Raw genomic sequence first — 24349 nt, forward strand, 5'->3', positions numbered from 1 at the left:
TACAGAAATGTGAAGGAATCCGATGAAAAACCAGTACATTCGTTTAATCGTTCCTGTTTAAAAACGCAATATCCTTCCATTGTAAGACAACGACACTAAATCCAATGAGCCATAAACTTTTACGCCTGTAGGGGGCCATTGTGGCTCAAAAAGCTCAGTCTTTTTTAGGCAAAACTGCTGTTGCTCCAGCAAACGACTGTGATTGGTCCATTCTAATACAACGCTGAGAAAAGTATCAGGTACCATGTGACAACGCCGTAATTGTAATTTTTACATCTAGAAAATAATATTGAGGAAAATGTACTATTTTAATCCTTAAATTGAAAATAAATCGATAAAATATATAAGTTAACATAAGCAAAATATAATATAAATAATATATAATATCTTAGACGTCAGCAAATGGTAAGTACGCTAGGCCATCCAGTAGGTTTGCATGATCGCGGTTTTTAAAAACAATAAATATATACTTCTGTTAAACATTAAATATATTGAATAAATACATTATTCATATAAATGACATTATATATTTATGAAGAAATACACAGCGAAGATTTTACTCTTTCGAAATGCATTTCCTTCTGTGAAAATGAAAACGGGCAAGTAACAGTACACGATTAATAGTCACTCTTTTTTATTTACTAAAACTAAAAACTAAATAATTAATCATTAAGCAACAATGAAAAATTATTAAGAAACTTACAACAACATTTTATTTCTGCTCCTTGCCATTCTTCCCAAATAGATTTCTTTCCTCGCAGTACCCGGATGTGTCACGTCACATTAGTGCGCGGTACGTCTTACAAACACATGGGCCAACATTTTTCTGAACGCTGCAAATTTTATCAGGATTTTGAGTGTTTCATTTTATAATCCGTTGGAATGAAAGTTAAAGTGCTTTGTAGAAACCCGGACGATTATGTTCGAGAAACGACCAGAGATATACAGCGAGGTATGTAAACATAACGTGATTATATGACGGTTATTTTGAAGTATGCTAACTGTAGTATTTTCCCTATCTAGTGCCCAGGAACTTTGACCCGACCCTGCATCCTTTTGAGGTGCCCAGGGAATACACCAGAGCTCTAAATGCCACCAAACTAGATAGGTTGTTTGCCAAACCCTTTGTGGCTTCACTAGATGGACACAGAGATGGCATCAGCTGCATCACCAAACACGCTAAAAGCCTTTCAACAATCATATCTGGTGCCTGCGATGGGGAGGTAACACTTTAAAGCCTTTACCATGTTTTATGAGTATTAAGGCTCTTTTAGGAGCTCTTTTAGTCATTTTTGCAGTCACTATGTTTACATATAAGAACAACATGGGCACCCAACATACAATAATACAGTAAACAAGGAGGACACAGTTGATAAACTTCAGTTTTGCAATATTTTTTACCAGTATGTGTGCAAATGACCATCTAGATTCAGTTTGGATGAAGAAGTGCATTCATGATTTTTTTTTTTCCTCACAGGTGAAGCTGTGGAACCTTCCTAAGCGGGAGTGTTTCAGGACAATTCAGGCTCATGAAGGATTTGTACGAGCAGTCTGTTCCCGCTTTTGTGGCACTTCCTTTTTCACGGTATTTTGAGCCTCTATATTTCGTATTCTTCTCGTTAGGCACTGATATAGATGAAGGCGATCAAGTTAGTAAGTGATTGTGCAGTTATGCAATTCTGTGAAAAATTCAACTTTCAACCTACAACAGGTAGGAGATGACAAGACCATCAAACAGTGGAACATGGAGGCACCGGGATATGGAGTTCGGGAGGAACCAATTAACACAATTTTGGGAAAGGTACAGCTTTAACTTGGACATTTTATATCAAAAATTATAGATTTAATATTATTCCAATTTATCGTCAAGTGAAATGGCACAGAAATCATTCTAATATGCTGATTTGTGGCTCATTTATTATCAATCAGCTAAATTATTGATAATCATTCTCATTATTATCAGTGTTGAAAACAATTTAATCCAGGATATATAGTTTAATGAGTAGCATTTAATTTAAATAGAAATCTTTTTTTTTTTTTGCAGTGTTATAAATGTTTTTAATGCTTCTTTGCTAAATTAAAACTTTTTTTTTTTTTTTTTTTTTTTTTCTTTCTTACATACCTTAAGCTCGATTTGAATTGGTGGTGTATCATATTTTCCACAAAATATATTAAGCAACAAAAAAAAAAAAAAGAAAACATTTTCAACATTGATAATAATAAATGTGCCTTGAGGAGAAAATAAACATTAATTTCATAAATTAATTTCATAATTTAAATTAATTACGTTAAAATATATTCCAATAGAAAAATAATTTTAAATTTTAATAACACTCCCCAGTATTACTGAACAGTGATGATTTACAAAAAATCTGAATTTTTTTTAAATAAAATCACCATTTTATATTAAATATAACAATAAAAAGCAGATGCTAATCTAAATGTATAAAAAAACTACATATAATAAATTAAATAAAATAATAAAAACCTAGTTGTAATGTCAGTTAATAATTAGGGTTTGTCTTAGATTATCTACTTAATTATATTTTGTCATGTTTATTAATATTCACACTTTTAGGGTTCTGTAAGATTTTCCGTTTATAACAGGCCTTATTTGTCTTGCAGGTGGTGTTCACTGGCATTGACCACCACCAAACGGAGAGCACGTTTGCAACCTGCGGGCAGACGGTGGATATTTGGGATGAGCAGAGAAGCAGTCCCATCCGCTCCTTCAGCTGGGGTGTGGACAGCTTCAGCTGTGTCCGCTACAACCCTGTAGAGGTGATCAAATTTAGTATAATTTCAATTTACCTTTATTGACCTTTTCATAATATGCGTTGCTTCAAAGCAGCTTTGCAATGATTCAAAAATGTCAATATCTGTGGTGACAACCATGGGGTTGATGGCCATATTATAGTGCATAATACAAATTGCCCTGTTGCTCTTTACAGACAGATCTTCTCGCCAGCTGTGCATCAGACAGAAGTATCGTGTTGTATGACACCAGAGAATCTGCACCACTTAGAAAGGTCTGCAGTATTTTTACTTTTCTCCCACAGGTTTTATTTTTCACCCACGTGGCTGAATAGTAGCATTCATGACTGTAATGAAATTACGCTGTGCTTTAGGTTATCATGCAATTGAGAAGCAATACGCTTTGCTGGAACCCAATGGAAGCATATTATTTTACCTGCGCCAATGAAGACTACAAGTGAGTATATTTTAACCTAAACCTTTACATTAAAAATGAAATGAGTAAATAAATCATATCATCTTTCTGTTTCTTCTACAGCCTTTATACTTATGATATAAGACATCTTGATGTTCCTGTGACTGTGCACATGGATCATGTGTCTGCTGTGCTGGATGTGGATTATTCACCTACAGGAAAGGAGTTTGTATCTGCCAGCTTTGACAAAAGCATCCGAATCTTTCCAAAGAACAAAGGCCACAGCAGGTGAGTGTGATGTTGAGTTGGATTATATATAGTTACATAGAATTAATTTTGGAGAGAAAATAAAATAAAATAGGTAGGTAAATAAATAAATAAATAAATAAATATATAAATACAATTATATTTATATTTAAAAATACAATAAAAAATAAAAATGTATAATTTTAATTTATTAATTTACCTAAAATAGGAATTTGTATATAAAAAGCAATTGTATTGAAGATACAATAAAAATAAAATTAAGTGCTATTCTAAATATATTATGATGTAAAACTAAATATGATAAATTAAAATAATAATAAATAAAAACCAAGTAATACTATTATGTTTTACAGTGTATGTTTTATAGTATTTCCACTAAATTATATGTAGTCATGTTTATTAATATGCACACAGGTTTTTAGTTTTTTTTTTTTTTGTTTGTTTTTTTAAGGTTTTCAGTTTCTAACAGACCTTATCTAAATTAAATATGATTATGTAAAAGTAAATATAATAAATAACAATATAAAAAATTTAAAACATACAGCATTTATTTGAAACAGAAATGTGTCCTTCCTTAATTTCTATTTCAAATAAATTTGCACACAAAAAATGTTTATTGGAAAAATTTGTACCAATTTATTGTTTGTGGAATAAAGTACAAGTGAGTACATTTCTGGCTTTCAATGCGATTTCCCACAATCCGCAGGGAGGTCTACCACACCAAACGTATGCAGCATGTCATATGTGTAAGATGGTCTGCTGACAACAAATACGTCCTGAGTGGCTCCGACGAGATGAACATTCGGCTGTGGAAGGCCAATGCCTCGGAGAAGCTTGGACTGGTGAGTGCATGATCCCATTTCACGTCTAAGTCAACCAGAAAGAGTTTTAATTCAATGTCTCCAGGTTTCATACCTGATGCAGAGCTTTTTAAGGGTTCTACTTGTTGCAGATGCACTCAGGTGGTTAATATGGGGTGCATTTGGCCCTGTGGCCACCCCACCAAGCACTTAAAATGAATTACACTCACAAATCACTTTCATTAAGCACTGCTATGGCAGTGTTGCCACGGTCTGAAGCCTGGCCAGGAAAAAGCTCTAGCGTTTTATGTCTCTTGTCAAAGTAACTCTTGTAATAGAGTGCCCCAAAGTGCCTACACCTATTTTATAAAGTGAAGTTTGCTTACAAGGAAATCCACACATGTCCATAAATGTTTGGTTTTTTTAGAGACACTTTTATAGTTCATGTAGGGATAAGAGACTCAGATCATTTTGTTCTGTCTAAAAAAAAAAAAAAAGCATAGATTAGGTCTGGATGGTTTGGCTAAACATTTTAGTCTTTTAATGATATCTGATATTGAAAGTTGCTTAAAAACAAGACCATAAATGTTAAGGAGCTTCAATTCTAGTCAGGGGGGAAAATGTAGTCCCTAAACTTGATCTGTAAATACATGTGGAAAGAAAGCTTTTTGTTCTGCTGAGGCAGAGGTTGGTTCCGCTCCAGGTAGATGGTAGTTTCTTTCCATCATTTCGTATCAGCTCTAGTGCATCTGATTCCCTCATGCGGCCCATCGTTGGCAAGTTTTTGGCTCGCACTGGACTTTAAGGGAGAGATTTATTCTGATGCTTTTCACTTAAAGAGATCGGACACACTTTGCAGTTATCAGCAGTTTGAATCAGCCAATCACTTAAAGCAGAAAAATAATGAAGACATTAAACTATCAGGCACATGAGAGTATTTAATTAAAGGAGCAGATGCTGAATCAAGAGTCTGCTGTCTAGAGAAGCTCTTTGGAGCTTGACGAGACTGAGTTTGGTTTGGTTTTGTTTTCTTTGCTGTCTGACCGAGTGCCTGTTTTACTATATTATTATGAAAATTCACTGTTCATCAGGTTGACCCTCTATGAGTGACCTTTTTACAATCACTGCATCTGATTTTTGCACATTTATGTATGTTGTTTCTATTAAAGGGCCATGTTTTACACGTATAGCCCTTTAATTTATCCCTAAAGTTTAATTGTAATAATATACTTTATATAGAAAGTTAGATAGAATGGCTACTTGCAGTCTGTGTATGCTACTATAACCAGAATTATATTTTTCATTAAGCACTCCTGTAACAGTAGAGCATAGCGCTAACAATGCCAAGGCCATTAACTGATAAAATGTATATCTTGAATGCACTTAGGATAAAAGCGCTTGCCAAATGCATAAGTGTAATATACAGTTGAAGTCAAAAGTTTACATACACCTTGCAGAATCTGCAAAAAGTTAATTATTTTACCCAAATAATGGTGTTATTTTTTTTTTTATAATACTGACCTAAATAAGACATTTCATATAAAAGATAGAGAAAATAATAGTTGAATTTATAAAAATGACCCTGTTTAAAAGTTTACGTATACTTCTTACAATTGTTAATACTGTGTTGTTACCTGAATGATCCACAGCTGAGTTTTTTTTGTTTATTGATAGTTGTTCATGAGTCCCTTGCTTGTCCTGAACAGTTAAACAGTTAAAAAAACAGCCTGCTGTTCTTGAGAAAAATCCTTCAGGTCCCACAAATTCTTTGGTTTTTCAGCATTTTTGTGTATTTGAACCCTTTCCAACAATGACTGAAAGATTTTGAGATCCATCACCCATATGAGGGACTCGTATGCAACTATTACAGAAGTTTCAAACACTCACTGTTGCTCCAGAAGGAAACACAGTGCATTAAGAGCCGGGGGTGAAAACTTTTGAACAGAATGAAGATGTGTATATTTTTCTTATTTGCCTAAATGTAATATTTTTCTCATCTAGTACTGCCCTTCAGAAGCTACAGACCATACTTGCATGTTTCCAAGAAGAAAAAATAAGTTAAATTTACCCAGATCTTCAAATTCAAAAAGGTTTTACCCCCCGGCTCTTAATGCATTGCGTTTCCTTCTGAGTGTTTGTACCTTCTGTAATAGTTGCATATGAGTCCCTCTGTTGACCTTTGTGTGAAAACATGGATCTCAAAATCATACAGTCATTGTTGAAAAGGGTTCAAATACACAAAATGCTGAAAAACCAAAGAATTTGTGGGACCTGAAGAACTTTTCTGAACAGTAAGTACATTAAAAGAAAAATAAGTTGCTGCATAAGTATCGTGGGAGTTCTTATGTTACAGCTTGTTCGCAATTTTATAAACACAACAGATGTAAAATTCACATCTGAAGTTTGAATGCATGTAATTTGTTGTAGAATAAGGTGTGAATATCTCTTCACGTGATGCTATTTTATTACTAAATTAAAACAAATTCTAAATTCTAAAATTCTATTTGAACTTCCTGAGGAATTCCATGGCTGATATGCTGATATGCTAATTTGCTTCTGGGTTTTAGAACTACAAACCCAGCTGCTCTATTATGGGATGTCTCTATGGAAACAGCAGTGTCATGTTCATTTTTCCCCTCCTCATGTGAACGATGTCAAGAAATTCGTAAATAAGAGTTAACAGGCCTTCCGATTTTCCTCCCGAGCGCTCTGATGGCATCAGCAGCTATTAGATTGCCCTAAACAAATTGAATTTGAGAAAATCATTGCTTTTAATTAGAATAAAAGCCCTCGGAGGGGTGTGGAGTGGGACGTGCTGAAGCCCGGGAGCTGAATAAATTTTATGATAGAGAGATAGATGAGAAGCACGTTGGTACTGAAAAATGAGCTGTTTTATGTTGATTGGCAAATTAAAAAGACTTCTTTATGCTGCCACTGTTGTGTTTATGAAGTGCAGTCCTAAGAAATGTATATTAATGCAATTTGAAAGCAGGTTGTAGCCATAGCAGAATCTTTCCTGCTGTTGCATGGTACAGTCAAACCACTGATTCAGACACCAGATATAATTTTTTTTTTACTTGTGGGTGAATGACACTATAGTTAATTTATGTAAACGAGAATAGCAAAATAAAGTAAACTGTGACATATTATAACCAAAAACTCTTCATACAGTGGACTACCAGTAAAATTGATAAATTTGGGATCAAAAATTCTTCAAAAACTTGACCATGTTTTGCTTGTGTTTTTTCAGACTGAACAAAATTAAGCATTGCTTGGTAATTGGTCAAAGTATTGATAGTTGTGTAAATAACAGCTGTCTGAATTTTTGGTTGATTGTAATCCATTACATACTTTTCTATCAAAGTTATCTGACATTATCAAGATGAGTTTGTTTTGACACAGTTTAACTCTGAGTTCTTGTCATATTTTATTACCATTTTCTAAACTATATCGAAACACTGTGATAATGTCAGAAAATGTTGAAGTCGACTGAATAAATTTTGGTTTGACTGTATATATGCTATCTTGACCAAAGACACAAAACTTATTGTTCACAGCTCTCCAGCCGAGAAAAAGCTGCCGCAAGCTACAACAAGAAGCTGATCGAAAAATATCAGCACCATCCACAGGTGAGACGCATCGCCCGTCACCGCCACCTGCCCAGAGACATGCTGAACCAGAAGAGACAGCTGCAGGAAATGAAGGCAGCCCGGCGCAGAAAGTAAGTTCCCTTTGCCAAATATTAAAGGAATATGACAATTTGCTAAACAGATTTGGATAAATTTAGCATTACATCGCTTGATCACTAATGGCTGAAGTGAATGGGTGCCGTCAGAATGAGTCCAAAATGCTGATATAAAACATCACAACAATCCATGTAATCTACATAACTCTATCAATCAAAGCCATGATAATTCATTCATTTGCAGCAGCTGGCAACTTTGCATTATATACCGAAATGTCAGTATGTTCATCTTTTTTGATAAAACTTGTGAAGAAATGACACATTTCAACTTTAAATCTCATTGTCTCTTCTGCAGTTTGGGCTCTATTGTACTGGCAGCAATAGGAAATGAATCCATGTTTGAGTTTGATTGGCATTCTGATTGTCTGTGCTTGTGCGTGTGTTTTTTTTTTTTTTTTTTTTTTTTAGGGAACAAAACGTCCGCAAACACAGCAAGCCGGGATCTGTTCCCCTGCTGACAGAAAAGGAGAAACATGTGGCGGCTGTTGTGGAGTAAGAGATGATTTAAAGAGGTGCTTTCGGTGGATGGGTTTCTGTTTCTCCACGCACGGACATGTTCCTAAATATTCCACCCTTTGGCCTCTCTTGTACTGTCATACTAAGTTTTTTGAGTGTATACAAGAACTGTCAGCACACTGCTGATGTTTGCTACACATATTTCTAAAGAATTGTACATGCACACACTGATCCTTGAAGTCATACTAGAATTGCTTTCTTTAGAATTGGTTGTATATGAATAATAAAAACATCTTTATTTGTGAATGTTCACGGTTTCTATTTACCCTTCACTCCAAAACAGCTGGAATATGTAATGAAACAGTGCAAATGAACAGTACTTTTCCTAGTGTTTTTACAATACATTGTTACTTGTTAATGTGTTATCATCACCTTCTGCTATTAGTATCAATACGTAAATTAACATGCATGTACCTTGGAGCAAGGTTACCTTGTAGGTGTAATGTGGGCTGCATTTAAAATCTGATGAACTGCAAAAATTGCAACGGTAAGATTGGTGAGTATTGTGAAGAGTTTTTCTCTCAGTTCTCATATTAAATACAGCCTTAAATGCAAGCCTGATGTTTTACATATGCAATGTTTGCTCAAGTAAACTAGCTCCATTTTCTCATCCTGTAAACGACTTGATGCTTTAATAAGATATAACATACTCTTCACCTTTTTAGCCCATAATCCTATCATTTCAATCTACTGTTGTTCAAAGCTCATCAACAGTCCATGCAACCCAAAGGATCTGAGAAATGGAGAGTCAGGAATGAATATGCAGTCAGAAACAGGTGCTTTGAATGAAGTCCTTCATATTTTTATTGATATATCATTATCATTGTGTAATGTTGAAAAGGTATATGAAAATGTCATATTTTAGTACTTCTAGAAGCATCAACTAATCATATGCATTGAATTAGTAATGTCAGATAAGATATTAATAAAGATCATGCTAGAGTTTGCTGTGGTTAAAAGCATCATGATCTCATATGGAATCAGGAGTCACCTCATTAATATTTCATTCATTATTGCATATAAAGGCCGATATAAATTGGTGTTTTATTTGGCTATAAATCAAAATGCACAAGATGATGTTTTATTTAGCGGTTCAAAATGTAATTGAGCATTATTAGCTCTTAAAAAGAATGTAGTAATATTACGTAAAGGTTGTAATAATTTGACGCATTATGGTCTATACTTCTCATTGGCAATGGACCATGCTCATGCTATTTTTAGAACGTATGGCTGATCCGGTTCCAGTGCGGATTCCAGTTCATTTTTTCACTGTGATTTTTCGACTGGCTGTCAATGAAGTTGTGAGTCCTACTATGGCAAAGGTTTAGATGAATATTTATTAGGTCATACTGACGTTGCGTCCTGACCTTCCAATGGTCAAGTCTTGAATTTTTTTTTTTTTTTTCCCAGTATTTATTGGGTCATGCTGACGACGAGTTCTTATCTTCCAATGGAGCTGGCTTTCTTCAAATTTGCAGGTTTATTATTTCTGTGGAAAGAACTTATGTTAAATACCTTATACGACTATTTTGCAAAACATTATTTTTTTTCCTGTTTTTCTATAATACTATTTTTTTTTCTCATTTGAAAAACATAGTTTAACCATACATTAGGCTTTTAGAAAAATAAAATAAAAGCACTGAAGGCTGCTAATTTATGCAGTTATGTAACTGGAAAGCGTATTGACGTTATTAATAAACAAATGCCTGTATTTCTGTCAGTGAATAAGAAGGTGGTTTAAATTTTGAATATTAATTAGGTCATGCTGACGTCTAGTTCTGCTGTTCCAATTGCGAATGCTGAACTCGTGAATATTAAGTAGGCTGTGCTGACGTCGAGTTGCTGCCTCATGAATATTAACTACTAAGCCTTCGCCGTAGTACGATTGGTAAACTCGCCTCCCGGCCGGGCGGCTTTGCTCCGCCCACACTTCCAATTGGGATTCTGTGTCGCTGCATCCATTTTTGTGTATTTAAGATATCTTCAAGGATTACCAAACCTGGAGAAAAGCGAGGCACCGGCGCAGAGGGACTCAAAAGGGAAACAAACATTTATTATGAGATGCAAAAGAACTTTTCCAGGACGATGACAGCGATGGGTTAGACAGGATTGAACAGGATGATGGCCAAATAAAAGGCAAGAGGCGATTTCACAACCTCTCTGAGATCTGGAATAACATCTGAGATCTGCTATTTTATTTATAATGCATCGCTGCTTTATTCATTTTCTTTTTGTGTGTTGAGGAAGAGGAGAATTTTAAACAGGATTACGTTAATTTCAATAGCCGTTGCCTTTAAAAGGACCAGCTGTGTCTATTCTTCTATTGCTCAAAGAATGATTGATCTAATGCTGTAAAATCCACCTTATATAGTCTATGAGCGTACACTGTTATTATTTCAATAGTAGTATAATAACTTAACAACCTCTTTTAGTGTTTTAAAACATCATAACGGTCATCAGAGATGCTGCTGTGGGTTATGATGCTTTGATTCCTGAGCAACCAAAACCCACTGATGATTGATCAAATAGACCTTGCATTCATCATGGATTAAGTCTGGTTATTGATCTTCTTCAGCATCGGCGTGTAAAGATGTCTGCTCCAGCCGGGCCCCGCAGCGGGCCTGTCCTGCCGGAGATGCCGGACCTGAGCCACCTCACCGAGGAGGAGAGGAAGATCATCCTCGGTGTCATGGACAGGCAGAAGAAAGAGGAGGAGAAGGAGCAGTCTATGTTGAAGTAAGAGCTTTATGGATCCTACATGTGAAAATATAGCTCGAGCTGTTGGCTGAAGGCTGGTGTGAATGATCCCTGTTCGTTTGATCTGACATAGAGAGAACGTGTGTTGGAGGTTTAGTGATTCTGAGTGTGAGAATCACATTTGTGTTTCTTAGTCATATGGACATCAGGCCTCCGCTTCGTTCTCTTGGCTTTGGGGTTGTATTATGCGCCATTATCACCTTTTGCTGGTGCACACTTCATAATGACAGCTCATAGTACAATAGCACGCTGTTCCGGTTTAATCGATGTGAATATCTAATGTTGTTTTGACCTGAGCGTTGAAGCTGCGGCGCCAGAGATTTCAGCACCACGGCGCTGTCCACTGACTTACAAACCCACTGAAAGACTGAGAATTTAATTTCGTTTTCAGTATAATTGCAAATGAATTTAAGTGAAATGCTGTTATAGGCCTTTAGTGGTTGGGTTTTGTCGGAAATACGTTCCTGGGCACATTTGCGGATGTTTAACAGTTGTGCAATTTACAGCAATAAAGTAAATGGTTCAGCGTTGGAGGGGATTTTAAACTTTTTGATGCTAGGGACCCCTAGAAATTAAAATGACTACCTAGTGAGGGACTCTGTCGCTTTAAAATGTAAAGACAACTGTATATTTGAATCTATTATCATGGTTAATTGAAAAATAGTTTTATAAAAACAACATTGCTTTTTTTGTGGTCACAATATTAAAGCCTAAATAGGTGATCAAAATATTATTTGGAAAGGATCAAGTTAACAGCGTGTCTATTTCTACCTTCTGTCAAAGTAATGTTAGATGTGTAAATGTAATGAATATTGTCAATCTTTGTAATGAAGATTGTAATCTTGGCTTGACAATAGTATAAAATACTCATGATTAATCCTGTGATTTACAACAAATCATCAGAATGTTTGCAGCCTGTGGGGGCTTGCTATATACAGTAAAAATAGTTCTTTTTTTATTATTATTTTACTTCATTTCAACACCAGAAAGGTCTGGTGTTATCTAAGGTTTGGATTTTGTAAGCAAACTAAGATGCTTTATTGTTTTATTAGGAATATATCAAATAAAAACACTGAAAAAAAATGGTGTAGAAATGATTTTCACTCCAAAATGTAGTGTTAAATGTACTACATCAAAGTAGAGACTGAAATGGTATACACTTGTAAAAAGCTTCAAAATTCCTGTAATCTGTTTTATTTACAACTTTTAAAAAACATATTTTTTTACAGTGCATTTTAATAGGAAACAAAATAGAGGAAAGTCAAACATTTTCAGGGTTATATATATATATATATATATGTAGTGATTCTTATACATGACATCAATGTGCAATATGCATAATCAGACATTAGCTTCTTTCACCTAAAGACCTGAATTGTTTATTTTTAGTAGTATAAGTTAAGTGGCCCTTTTGTTGTGTAATAAATATACAGTTGATCAGCTTTGAGTTTGTGATTCCAGACTTGTTGAAAATGTTACTTTCTGTTTGCAATTTCTATTTGCAGTGACTCTTAAAACATGGTCATTTTCTTAAGGTAAATTATGGCTTTTGATTTTCCCCTAGTTATTGATTTAGTAACTTTATGCAACAAATGAATGCACAAACTCTCCAGGATTCAAACAGGGAAGTGTTTGCAGTTCTGTGAGTAACTGTGCAGCGTCTTTAGCTCATGGAATTTTTTTTTTTTTTTTTTTTTTTTTTTTTGCGAGGGTGTGTAGTCGTGCTGCTATCATTAGGTAAATATTAACACTGCAGCATGGAAATAGAGCCGATTCCGTGCAATAAGTGAAGTAAACATGAGTCACAGACGTAAAGCTGATTGCCACCTCACTGCTGGTGTGTGTGTGTGTGTTAGGTGAGTCACTTGATCCCTCCCTCTTAAACACACACATCCACCATTCATAGTTTGGAGAGAGCGAGAGAGATAATGTTAGCCAGTGGAGTGCTGATGTCATGTAAGAGAGGGTGATGGTTGGTTAGCATCAGTGTGGACGCTGTCACAGGGCCTCTGATCTTTTCTGGAGTAGTGTGCAAACGGCCGGTGTAGAGTTACACAACAACATGACGGCCTGTTGGCCTCTGACTGTTACTTATACTGAACAGTGAATGTGCAGAGCTGCTGCCCGTGTCATGTGACTCACGGCCTGATCATATTCTCATTGCCGGTCCATAAGGCCATGCCTTCATTTGTGTTATTTAAAGGGGTCATATCATAATTTGCATTATTTATCCTTTCTACTAAAGTTGCTCAGGTTAGTCCAGGTTTTGTGTTTCAAAAACAGGCTTAGTTTAGTTTAGTCTATTTTTGGTTGAATAGACTACTGTATGTTTGACTTATATTTGCAGATTTGCCTAACCTCCTTTGAACTAAACAGGCTTTTTTGTTACTGTGCCTTTAAGACTTTTTTTTTTTTTCTCAGTTTGCACTTTATAGTGTATCTATATCTCTTTCAAAAAAGCCAGTTCACTCTAAGAATGATACCTTGCATTGCTTGCTCTCCAATGGATCCTCTGCAGTGAATGGGTGCCGTCAGAATGAGAGTCCAAACAGCTGATAAAAACATCATAATAATCTACACCACTTCAGTCCATCAATTTTAAGTTTAAACCGTCGATTCTAACCAAATGCGAGTTTGTAAACCATAATAATGCTTCCTCTAGTGAAAAAGTTGTCTGAATCGGGAGAGAAATATGCGTAAATCAAGGGCTGCTTACAAGCAAATGTGTCAAAAGCAGTCAGTTTTTATTTTTCATATCTATTTTCAGTTGAATAGACTGCTTTTGCTACTGTACATGTAAGACTTATATTCACAGATGACCTCTGTAAAGATTGCCTAACCTCCATTGAACTAAATAGGCTTTTTTTTTTGATACTGTACCTTTAAGACTTTTTTTTTTTTTGTACTTTAAATGTTGGGTCCAAATGTACTTTACAGTGTATCTATATCTCTTTCAAAAAAGGCATGTTCACTCCAAGAATGATAGCTTGCTCACTTGCTCACCAATGGATCCTCTGAAGTGAATGGGTGCCGTCAGAATGAGAGTCCAAACAGCTGATAAAAAACATCACAATAATCTACAAGTAATCCACACCACTTCAGTCCATCAGTTCTAGTTTAAACTGTCGCTTCTAACCAAAACACGAGTTTGTAAACCATAATAATGCTTCCTCTGGTGAAAAAGTTTTCTGAATCGGGAGAAAAATGTGTAAATCAAGGAATGCTTACAAGCAAATGTGTAAAAAACAGTCATAGTTTAGTTTTTTTATATCTGTTTTCAGTTGAATAGACTGCCTTTGCTACTGTACGGACTTATATTTGCAGATGACCTCTGTAATGATTGCCTTACCTTCTTTTAACTAAACAGACCTTTTTTGTTACTGTGCCTTTAAGACATCTTTTTGTACATAAAATGTTGGGTCCAAATGTAGTTTACAGTTTGCACTTTACAGTGCATCTATATCTCTTTCAAAAAAAAATGCCCAATTCAGTCAAAGAATGTTAGCTTGCAATACTTGCTCACCAATGGATCCTCTCCAGTGAATGGGTGCTGTCAGAATGAGAGTCCAAACAGCTGATAAAAAACACAAAATAATCTACAAGTAATTTACACCACTTCAGTCCATCAATTTTAATTTTAAACCGTCGCTTCTTACCAAAACGCAAGTTTGTAAACCATAATAATGCTTCCTCTAGTGAAAAGTTGTCTGAATTGGGAGAAAATTGTGTAAATCAAGGTTTGCTTACAGATGCAGATGACATCTGTAATGATAGCCTAACCTCCTTGGGCTAGTTCTGTGTTGCTCAGGCTCAGATTTTGTCTAGTAAAAGTGGTGATGGAGAACAAACAGGATAACTGGTTAATTGGTCACTAATTTTTAGCTGTGGTTGTTGCACCATAAATCTCAGTGTATCCGTGCAGTCAAGACACAGGATGTTCCTCTTGAAAAAAGATGTTTTTTAAGAGTCATACACGCAAATATACACAAACACACACACAACGGTGGCTGTAAGCCAACTTAGGGAATCCTGGGAGAATGAAGAGACGAAGAAGCCCTCTGTAGAAGTGTTTGCCAACTTCCTGTCATCTCTCTGGAAGAGCCACAAAGAAATTGAAACAAATCCAGCAAGAGAAAGAGGGAGAGTGAGGGAGAGTTTTAGTAGCTGAAAGTGAGAGTGTGCCAGGGGAGGTGTTTATAGAGCATGAAAGAGATAGAAAGAATGAGAGACAGGATGTTGAGGAGATTTGACTAAGAGAGATTGCATTGAGGAGAGCAGTTGTTGCTGATTTGCTGTGTTATTATCCGGGGAGTTGCCCTTCTTCCTCTGGGATCACTGCGGCCTGTGGATGAGAATGAGACCTGTAGCATCCAGTGAAAGTGAGTGCACTCAAGTTAGTGTTCATAAGGGTGTGCTTCCCATCTGTGCTTCCCAAAAAACAGTACTTTGTGTAGTTATTTATATAGTTTAAAGTGGATTTCATGTTTAGATGTGCTAAATTAGTTGAATAGTATGATTTTTTTTTTTTTTTTTTTTTTTTTTTTCTCTTTCATTTTATTTGTGTGAAACATTTTTCATGTCTTGTGGATGGTGGTCTTTGGATTGCTATGGATTTGCTAAGGTGTTCAATGGGGGGTTTTATGCGTGTTGTTTTTGCTAAGGTGTTTCAGGTGTTAGGTTATCTCCCAGGTCAAAACAGTCCATCTCCAATTTTTATGATATTCTGTAAGTTTCTCCTTTAATGCTAGTTTGTTAGTTTGTTGTTCGTTTTTATTTGTTTTATTTATTTTCATAGTTTATATTCAATTTATTTCAGTTACTGTTTATTTATTTATTTATTTATTTATTTATTTATTTATTCATTTATTTATTTCATATTTTATATTCACTTTATTTCAGCTACAATTTCATTTATTTATTTTCATATTTTATATTCACTCTATTTCAGACACAATTTTTATTTATTTGTTTGTTTTAGTTATTTTCATATTTTATATTCACTTTATTTCAGCTACAATTTCGTTTATTTTTTAATTTATTTTAATATTGTATGTTCACTATTTCAGCTACATTTTGTATTTATTTATTTGTTTATTTATTGTAGTTATTTTCATATTTTATATTCACCATTTTAAAAACAATTAAGAAAAAAAGCATATAAAGGTATAAAAAAAAAAAAAAAAAAATTATGAAAATAAGACGACCCTACAGTTTCTAATAAATATTTCAGTTTGCTTGTGTGAAACATGTTAAGTTCTTACTAGATAAGTTTCAGGTTCCACTTTTAATGCTGGTTTGCTTGTTTTTATTGATTTCATTTTCATACTTTACCCATTTTATATTTCATTTTATTTAGTATTTTATATTTATTTACTCTATTTCATGTTTGTTTAAGGAATGAATGAATGAATTAATGAATGAATGAATAAATAAATAAATAAATAAATAAGTAAATAAATAAATTAATTATTAATTTAATTAGTTAATGACAATAGAAAATTAGACTACCTTTTCTGAGGACATTATTTATTTAGCTTTTATGTAACATGCTTTAGGGGCCATTTGCATAAATATAGTCACAATATTAAGACTGTGTTTTAAGAACTAGTCTGACTAACTAGCAGTTAACCAAGTGATAATCAGTCTTACTTTCTGGATTTAAATTTGACCAAACCATCACTAGATGGTTCATTCAATGCTTTTTTGTTTGTTTGTTTATTTCATGCTTATTTCATCATGTCGACTAGTCTCACATAACCAGACTTTTGACTTAAAATCTTTAGTTGCAGCTTGTTCTGGCAAAGAAACATCAATTTAGACTGGAAGAGAATATAATACATATAGTTATCAACCACAGTTCATATTCATGCCCAGAATTCAGTTCTACTCGTCAAAATCTAGCGTATTTGCTTCTAAGTAACCACACAAATATCTGAATATTTTTTTAAAGATTTGATGCCACTAATCTGCCAAACTTTGGCAAATCTAACAACTAGTTCTCCTCAAAATTCCTCATTGCTTTAACATTAGATAAACATGCATCAGGCAAACCCTGAACCTCCGACTTCCGGAAGTCAACCCGATTGGAACCGCCAATTTGTTGCTAGTGTTTGGCAGTATCAACCGGTCAGTGATGAGACTGTGTGGGTGTGCTGTCTGAGACTCAGACTGTAATTTGCTCACATGCTGAAATCTTTTCCATCAGTAGTCGCGAGAATCCCTCGTTAGATCCGTCTGTAGATGCCAACACTGAGGAGATGAGAAACATTGTGACCTGAATAGTAGACTCACTTATACACACGGCATCCCCCGCTACCATGTGAAGAGCCTCCGTGAGATCCCCCTCCCCCACACACACGTCTTGGTCGCCCCGGGAGGGACGGTCCGCAGCGAGGCTCAATCCACACTGCAGAACACACACCAACTGCCTCTGTCCTGCTCATTAGTGTTTTCCATCAGCACGCTATAGCTGGTATTCAAGATGTTAATGGACTGGTTTGTAAAAGCACCGGGTGTTGGTTAACCAAAGGTGGAGCGTGTGTCTGTTAGCTCTGTTTCAAAATCTGCCTACAGTCGACAGCATTCTAAAGTGGAACCACAGATGTAACTGATTTGGAACGCTCTACATATGTAGTAGTGCAGGGTTTCCCAAATGGGGGTTTGGGATGGAACTGCAAGGGGTTAGTAAGTTGAAGAAAAGCTGATAATTAATTAATTTGTTCACTTCCAGAAAAAAAATGTCTTGATAATTTACATTACTCACCCCCATGTCATCCAAGATGTCCATGTCTTTTTTCAGTCGAAAAGAAATATGGCTTTTGAGGAAAAACTCCCTCTCCATATAGTGGACTTCAATGGTGGCCAATGGGTTAAAGGTCTAAAATGCAGTTTTAATGCAGCTTCAAAGTGCTCTACACAATCCCAGCCGAAGAATAAGGGTCTTATCTCTGATCGTAACGATCAGTCATTTTCTAAAAAAAAATAAAAATGTATACACTTTTTAACCAGAAATGCTCATCTTACACTAGTTCTGTGATGTGCATGTGTGCCTTCAAGCATTGCGTAATCGCGTTGAAAAAGTCACGCAAAGTTAATTCTTAATCTGTGTGTTTTGGTTAAAAAGGCATTTGTGGTTTAAAAGTATCTAAATTGTCGGCGCCTGTACTGTACTGTAAAATAAAATGTTATAATTCTCCAGTATTAATTTTTTACAGTATTGTAAATTATAGGGCTGTAACGATAATCGCACGATGTCGTGAGGCACGTTTAGTCAATGAAGCCGGTACTTTGATTAGTAGTAAAGCTCCATCACGTGCGTTCAGCTGGAGCGGCAAGTAATACACAGAGCCGTAAAGCACTGACAAGCTACGCCAAAATCGCGATTCGATTTTGCGCACGTGATGGAGCTTTACTACTAATCAAAGTACCGGCTTCATTGACTAAACGCGCCTCACGACATTGTGCGATTATCGTTACAGCCCTAGTAAATTGTAATTTACAGCAGTAATATCTCTTCATTTTTACACATACTAAAAAGATAAAATATTCATGAGGACCATGAATGATGCAGATGTATTGTTAAAATATCAATGTTAAATCTCAGGGGGGCCTTCAAAGAAATATCTTACTTTTTTTTTTTTTTTTTTTTACATCCATTTTTATTTTGGGAGTTCAAAAAAGTGGGTTTAGGAAACCCTACAGTAATCCAACATACAAATCATGCGGCTCACATAAAGAAATACTTGAATTTCTTGGAGGATAAAATAATCTGTTTTTACATCCCAATATTTTTAGTGCTTTTCAGTATGAAATGAATTATAGGTGGATTTATAATGAACGAGTCTTGTGTCTAGTCCACCATTTTGGATTTTTTGAGTTTGTTGCAGTGCATTCTGGGATTGCATGTCTTAGAAAACTGTAATTAAGTTAAGTAGGCCTTTGCATGTGAAACAAGCCATATGATGGCTGAGCGGTGCTTCTCTGTTTGTCTGCGTTACCTCTGCCCTGCTCTAGTTTCGAATTGCCTTACTATTCATGACTCCTTCATGTTGTGTCACCCAGCATTACCTATTCTCTCATTTCTTTCTCAGTTTGTCTCTAACCCACCCCTCCTCCATTTAGAAAAATAAATAAATATTTATATATCTATATTATATATCTCATCAATGACAAAAGCACATTATAAGATGACTAAAGCAACTAAAATTAGAATGAATTTAAATGTATTTAAAACATTAACATTTAATTTAAAATATTAAATACTACATTAGTATATCAATAATATTAATAAATAGTACATAAATAATAAATGATCTTCACAGTAAATGGCATAAATAGTAAGTTTAGTTTACTACTGAAATGATTTAGTGAAATATTGTTCCCTACAATGTAAAATGTAGATGTTCTCTGTGTTATGTATGCTCTGTCTTCTATGTGCTCTAGATCTAAGATACATTTGTTGACTCATCACTAAAACTGAACGAATGACCTCAAACTAACATGCTGTGATACGCAGTGTATGAGTAAATCCGAATGCAGCCAGTTTCCTGTGCAGCGGAAGCGCCCAGCGTGAGTGTAGTACACAGAGCAGTACGTCACAGCGCTGAGACACTCAACACTGCTGCCGTATAGTGCTGCCCGCTATTGCATAAGACTGACCCAGCACGCTGAGAAACACAGAGAGAGAACACGCTGATTGGTTTGCAGTGTTTAGAAGCATTCTGCTACAAATGGAATATGCCTTCATGCTTCTTAGTTGATTTTACATTTTTGTGTTTACATAAAACCATATGATTACTATAGAATCTTATTTCTGGTACAGAATAAAAATATAAAAATAATAGCTTTTTTTTATTGCACAATTCAGCTTCCCCCCCCTCAGAATTGTAAGAGTTTGTATCATGCAAAGACAACAGATGCAAACTTGCAATTGCAAGAAAAGTCAGAATTGTGAGATAAAAATTCAATTCTGAGGAAAAAAAGTCAGAATTGCGAGTTTGTATCATGCTAAGAAAAAAGATGAAAACTTGCAATTGCGAGAAATATCAGAATTGTGTTTTATTCAGTTGAGGAAACAGGCTTCGATAAGGTCTGAGGTTTTTCTCTGATTTCTGTTTACATCTCACAATTGTGTTTTCTTCGTTTCCATCATGGAATAAAAAGGTGATGTCACCTATTCTGGTAACACTTTATAATAACTTTCATTAATCATTAACGAATATTATGTAATGCTTAACAGATCAGTAGTTAATCATTGTATAATTTCTGTTAAAATCATTTGTAGATTTTTAAAAAGTGCACGGTCTCATACGAATTCAAAGTGTAATAACGTTTGTAAGCATTAACTAAACATCCTTTAAGCATTATATAACATTTGTTAATAATTTATTAATGAAGGTTTTACTCATTGTAAACCATCTGTCAGAAGTGTTACCCTGCATGTTCCTAAGTATGTAACACCCACTTTTTGTGATGCAGTCATAAAATCAAATATCTATAAATAACTTGCTTCACTAAGAAATTAAATCAGGTTGCTAAAAAAAATGCCTTTATTTTCTCTTCAATGATTTTTTTTTTCTTTCCTGCATCATTACTGTATGTGTCAAGAGAAGGATAGTGAAGCAATGGAGGGATGTGGGTCTTGGCCAGTCAAAATGAGCGCAGAAATGTGAGAGTGCGGCGTGGCACCGGTTCATCTGAAGCTGATTGCATGCAAATCCTGAAGAGCCTCACGTTATTCATGGGCGACTATAAATAGCTTTGGTCTGAAGTCGCTCTCTTTGCTCTGGTGGGGTAGTAGAAGAACTGACAGTCAGATCACGTTGCACTGGGCAACATTTACCTCCCATGATGCCATGGAATGACTGTTTAATGAACAAGTGCCAACCACACTCGCTTGATGCTTTAAACATCACGGTTTGCCTTTTTAGACTCAGTTTTGGAGTTTGGTCCTTATGGCACTTCATTAAATGTCCACTAGCATGAGCAAGCATTTTCAGAGGGAACTAAGTTGCACTTTTGCGCAGGGGATTGTGGGATTGGTAGCATGCACAAAGTAAGTGGTGAGAGTTAGAGAACACTGAACTACTGCTCAAAAGTTTTGAGTTGGTATGATTTTTTTTTAAATGCAGTAAAAAAAAATACAGTAAAAATGGCAATATTCTGAAAAAATGTTGTAATTTAAAATCATTTTATTATACTTTAATGTGGAATTTATTCCTGTGATGCAAAGCTGAATTTTCAGTATCTTTACTTCAGTCTTCAATGTCACATGATCCTTCAGAAATCATTCTAATATGCTGATTTGCTGCTCAAGAAACATTTTAATATTGAAAACAGTTATTTGATGCATAGAAAGTTTTATTTAAAACAGAAATTCAACTTTGCTGAATAAAATAAATAAATCACCCTTTCCAATTCTATCTTCCTCCCTTTCATCCTCCTAAGAACATAATAAAGTACACTTTTCTGTCTGATGCATAATTCCCATCATCTGATGTGGACCTCAGGATCAGAAAAATGTTATGTAATGGATACTGTTTGTAGTGTTTGCTTAGGAAACCCCCCTGTCAGTGTTTATGCAATATCTAATCAGATCATATACATACGTATCTTCAGCAGTACGCAACACTCAGATCTGACATGGTATCATCTCTATAAAATTATAGGTTGAAAATGTGCTTGTCTGTAGTAAAAATGAATGGGAGCATGGGATATTAGTGCTGTGAACCACATGCAAGCTTTTTTTGCTGTTGAACTGTTGATCTGGTTGGTCTAAAATGGCACTCTAAACTACTACACTCTAATTTAGTATTTGAGTATTTGTGTCTGTTTAAATGTTCATGCAGATGAGTACAAGATAAACAATGAAGTCTGTCAGTGTTCAGAAGCGTATATTAAACACGAAGGATTTTTTTTATTTTTTTTGAAAGCAGCAGTTTTGTTGTGTCTGGCCCATTTTCTCAATCTAATCTCTGCTCCATCTGGGAAGTATTTTAATTACTTTTTGCATGTGCGTAAAGGAATAGTTCACTCAGAATGTCTTTTTACCTCATGTTGCTTCAGTCCATAGGAGTTTGTTTGTTTGTTTGTTTGTTTGTTTGTTTGTTTGTTTGTTTCTTTCTTTCTTTCTTTCTTTCTTTCTTTCTTTCTTTCTTTCTTTCTTTCTTTCTTTTTCTTTCTTTCTTTCTTTCTTTAAATTCCATTTTGAAATGTATTAAGACTACCAGAAGATTTGGTTTGGTCCATTAAATATAACTATATTTTAAAATAAAAAGGCAGTATTAAATAAAAATACAATTATTTTATAGTACACTTAAAAATAAAATGATAATATTTACTTTTTATATGAATTTCCATCATTTTCAGACTGAAAATTAGCAAGCTTTTATTTTTGCGGGTTGCTAGCAAGTAAGTACTTCTAATTGAAGAGTGTTCAGTGAAGAGCATCAGTGAATGACAAATTTTTACATTGTGCTTTGAAAACAGCATCAAATAGCCTAGAATTATGCTTTCAGTTTATATAGAAATCTTATACAGTATTATAGTTCGTGCATCTAGAATAGTAATTGTGCATTAACAGCTGTCAACCATGTCAGAGCAAATGCATGCTCTGAACTTATTTACACAGCGCATTTTCTTATTTTGGTCGCATATGCGGACCTGTGGACCACTTATGTGCACCCCTGAATATAACTGTTTTTACTGTATTTTTCATCAAATAAATACAGCCTTGATGAGCGTAACCTTGGTGAAACTTCGTTAAAAATAATTTCTGTAGTGATTCTTGATTTTATTCTTGTCTTAGTCTCTACAAACCTCTGAGACTGTAGGATCAACCAGATCAGTTGGTGATATAAGAACCGTTTACTGTGTGAGCCATTGGGTAGTGCGGTCTCACTGGGGAATCATAGTGTATTGACGCTTATTGGACCATTTGAGATGTCAGGTGGTGAGAGAGCGCTGTCTTTGCGTACTCCTCGTACAGACTGGATCATACAGGTCTGTCCATTTCAGGTTATGCTGGTGCATTGTTTCCATGATTTCTGGTCTGTTGGCTCATTCCTGTGGTTAGTTTGTTTTGCTCCAGTGATGATTCTTTTTGAGAAGATCTGATCTGCTTGATTGATGGGAGAATACAATGAATTGTGAATCAAAGGGACTCTATTGTTCTCGTGCAACCCACAGTCTATAGTGAAAATCTCTAATGTAATCAGCAGAAGTCCACTGATCTTTATGGGTTTATTCAGTGTGCAGTGGTCCGCCATGGTGTGCTGAGCTAGTTTCACGTAGCCAGACTTTTAAACTATCAGAAGAATGTCTGTCTGACATGTTTATTTTGTTTTGTTTGGTCGTTGTTGACCAATGTGTAAAATGTGGCATTGCAGCCAGAAACCAAAAACACAGAATAAATTAGCAGAAATGCGTGAACTAAATTTATATTTGTACAAAACCATGTAATTATGTGTCTGATGGAATTTTTTTTTTTTTTTTTTAAGGGTTTTCCTGGCAATTTTAATAACTAGTTGTTCTTCACTAGTCATTTGGTATCATGTAAACACCACGTTTGGATCCTGACTTCTGAAAAATTGCATTGTATAGAAATTCTACTTTATATTCTTTAAATGTTGTATTCATCAGTACAGCTGTTTTCACCATTATTAATAAGAAATGTTTTTAGCATCAAATCAGCATGATTTCTGAAGGATTATTTGACACTGAAGACTGGCGTAATGATGCTGAAAATTCAGCTTTGCATCACTGAAATAAATTATATTTTAATATATATTCAAATACAAAGCAGTTATTTTAAATTGTAAAATATTATTGTTTTTACCGTATTTTTGATCAAATAAATGCAGCCTTGGAGAGGCACTTTGCAGTATCTTTCAGATTTAATGCCATGAACCTCACAGACTTGTCTAGTTACATGTTCTTCTGCAGATGTTTTTATTGTAACAGCCTGGTACTCTGTAAACAGCGATGTTTCTCTGATATAAAACTGTGCATCCTGATTTAGTCATTTGTAAAGCTGGCTTATCAGTTTGTAACTGGTTATTTCAGCGGCTCTTGCTGTTTTAGTGTACATTATGTATC

At 35.0% G+C, this 24349-nt stretch overlaps 2 protein-coding genes across 5 annotated transcripts in view; both read left to right on the forward strand.

Annotated features, from left to right (window-relative positions):
- The first annotated feature begins 757 nt into the window (after positions 1-757).
- dcaf13 (ddb1 and cul4 associated factor 13) lies at positions 758-8743 on the forward strand. Its single transcript, XM_051130341.1, has 11 exons — positions 758-952; positions 1024-1223; positions 1478-1585; positions 1712-1801; positions 2626-2781; positions 2952-3029; positions 3129-3211; positions 3293-3457; positions 4143-4278; positions 7794-7957; positions 8390-8743. The coding sequence occupies exons 1-11, from the start codon at positions 883-885 to the stop codon at positions 8475-8477; spliced, it is 1338 nt and encodes a 445-aa protein (XP_050986298.1). The 5' UTR covers positions 758-882; the 3' UTR covers positions 8478-8743.
- A 1698-nt stretch (positions 8744-10441) lies between these two features.
- Positions 10442-24349, forward strand: part of rims2a (regulating synaptic membrane exocytosis 2a) — a 197545-nt gene continuing 183637 nt past the window's right edge. For all 4 annotated transcript variants that reach the window (XM_051130500.1, XM_051130497.1, XM_051130498.1 and 1 more), the window contains exons 1-2: positions 10442-10633; positions 11073-11233. In XM_051130500.1, the coding sequence (XP_050986457.1) occupies positions 11088-11233 (146 nt within the window). In that variant the 5' untranslated portion in view covers positions 10442-10633; positions 11073-11087. The remainder of the gene's footprint in view (positions 10634-11072; positions 11234-24349) is intronic.

The sequence above is a fragment of the Labeo rohita genome, chromosome 16 (genome assembly GCF_022985175.1).
Source record: "Labeo rohita strain BAU-BD-2019 chromosome 16, IGBB_LRoh.1.0, whole genome shotgun sequence".
In the NCBI taxonomy this organism is placed as follows: domain Eukaryota; kingdom Metazoa; phylum Chordata; class Actinopteri; order Cypriniformes; family Cyprinidae; genus Labeo; species Labeo rohita.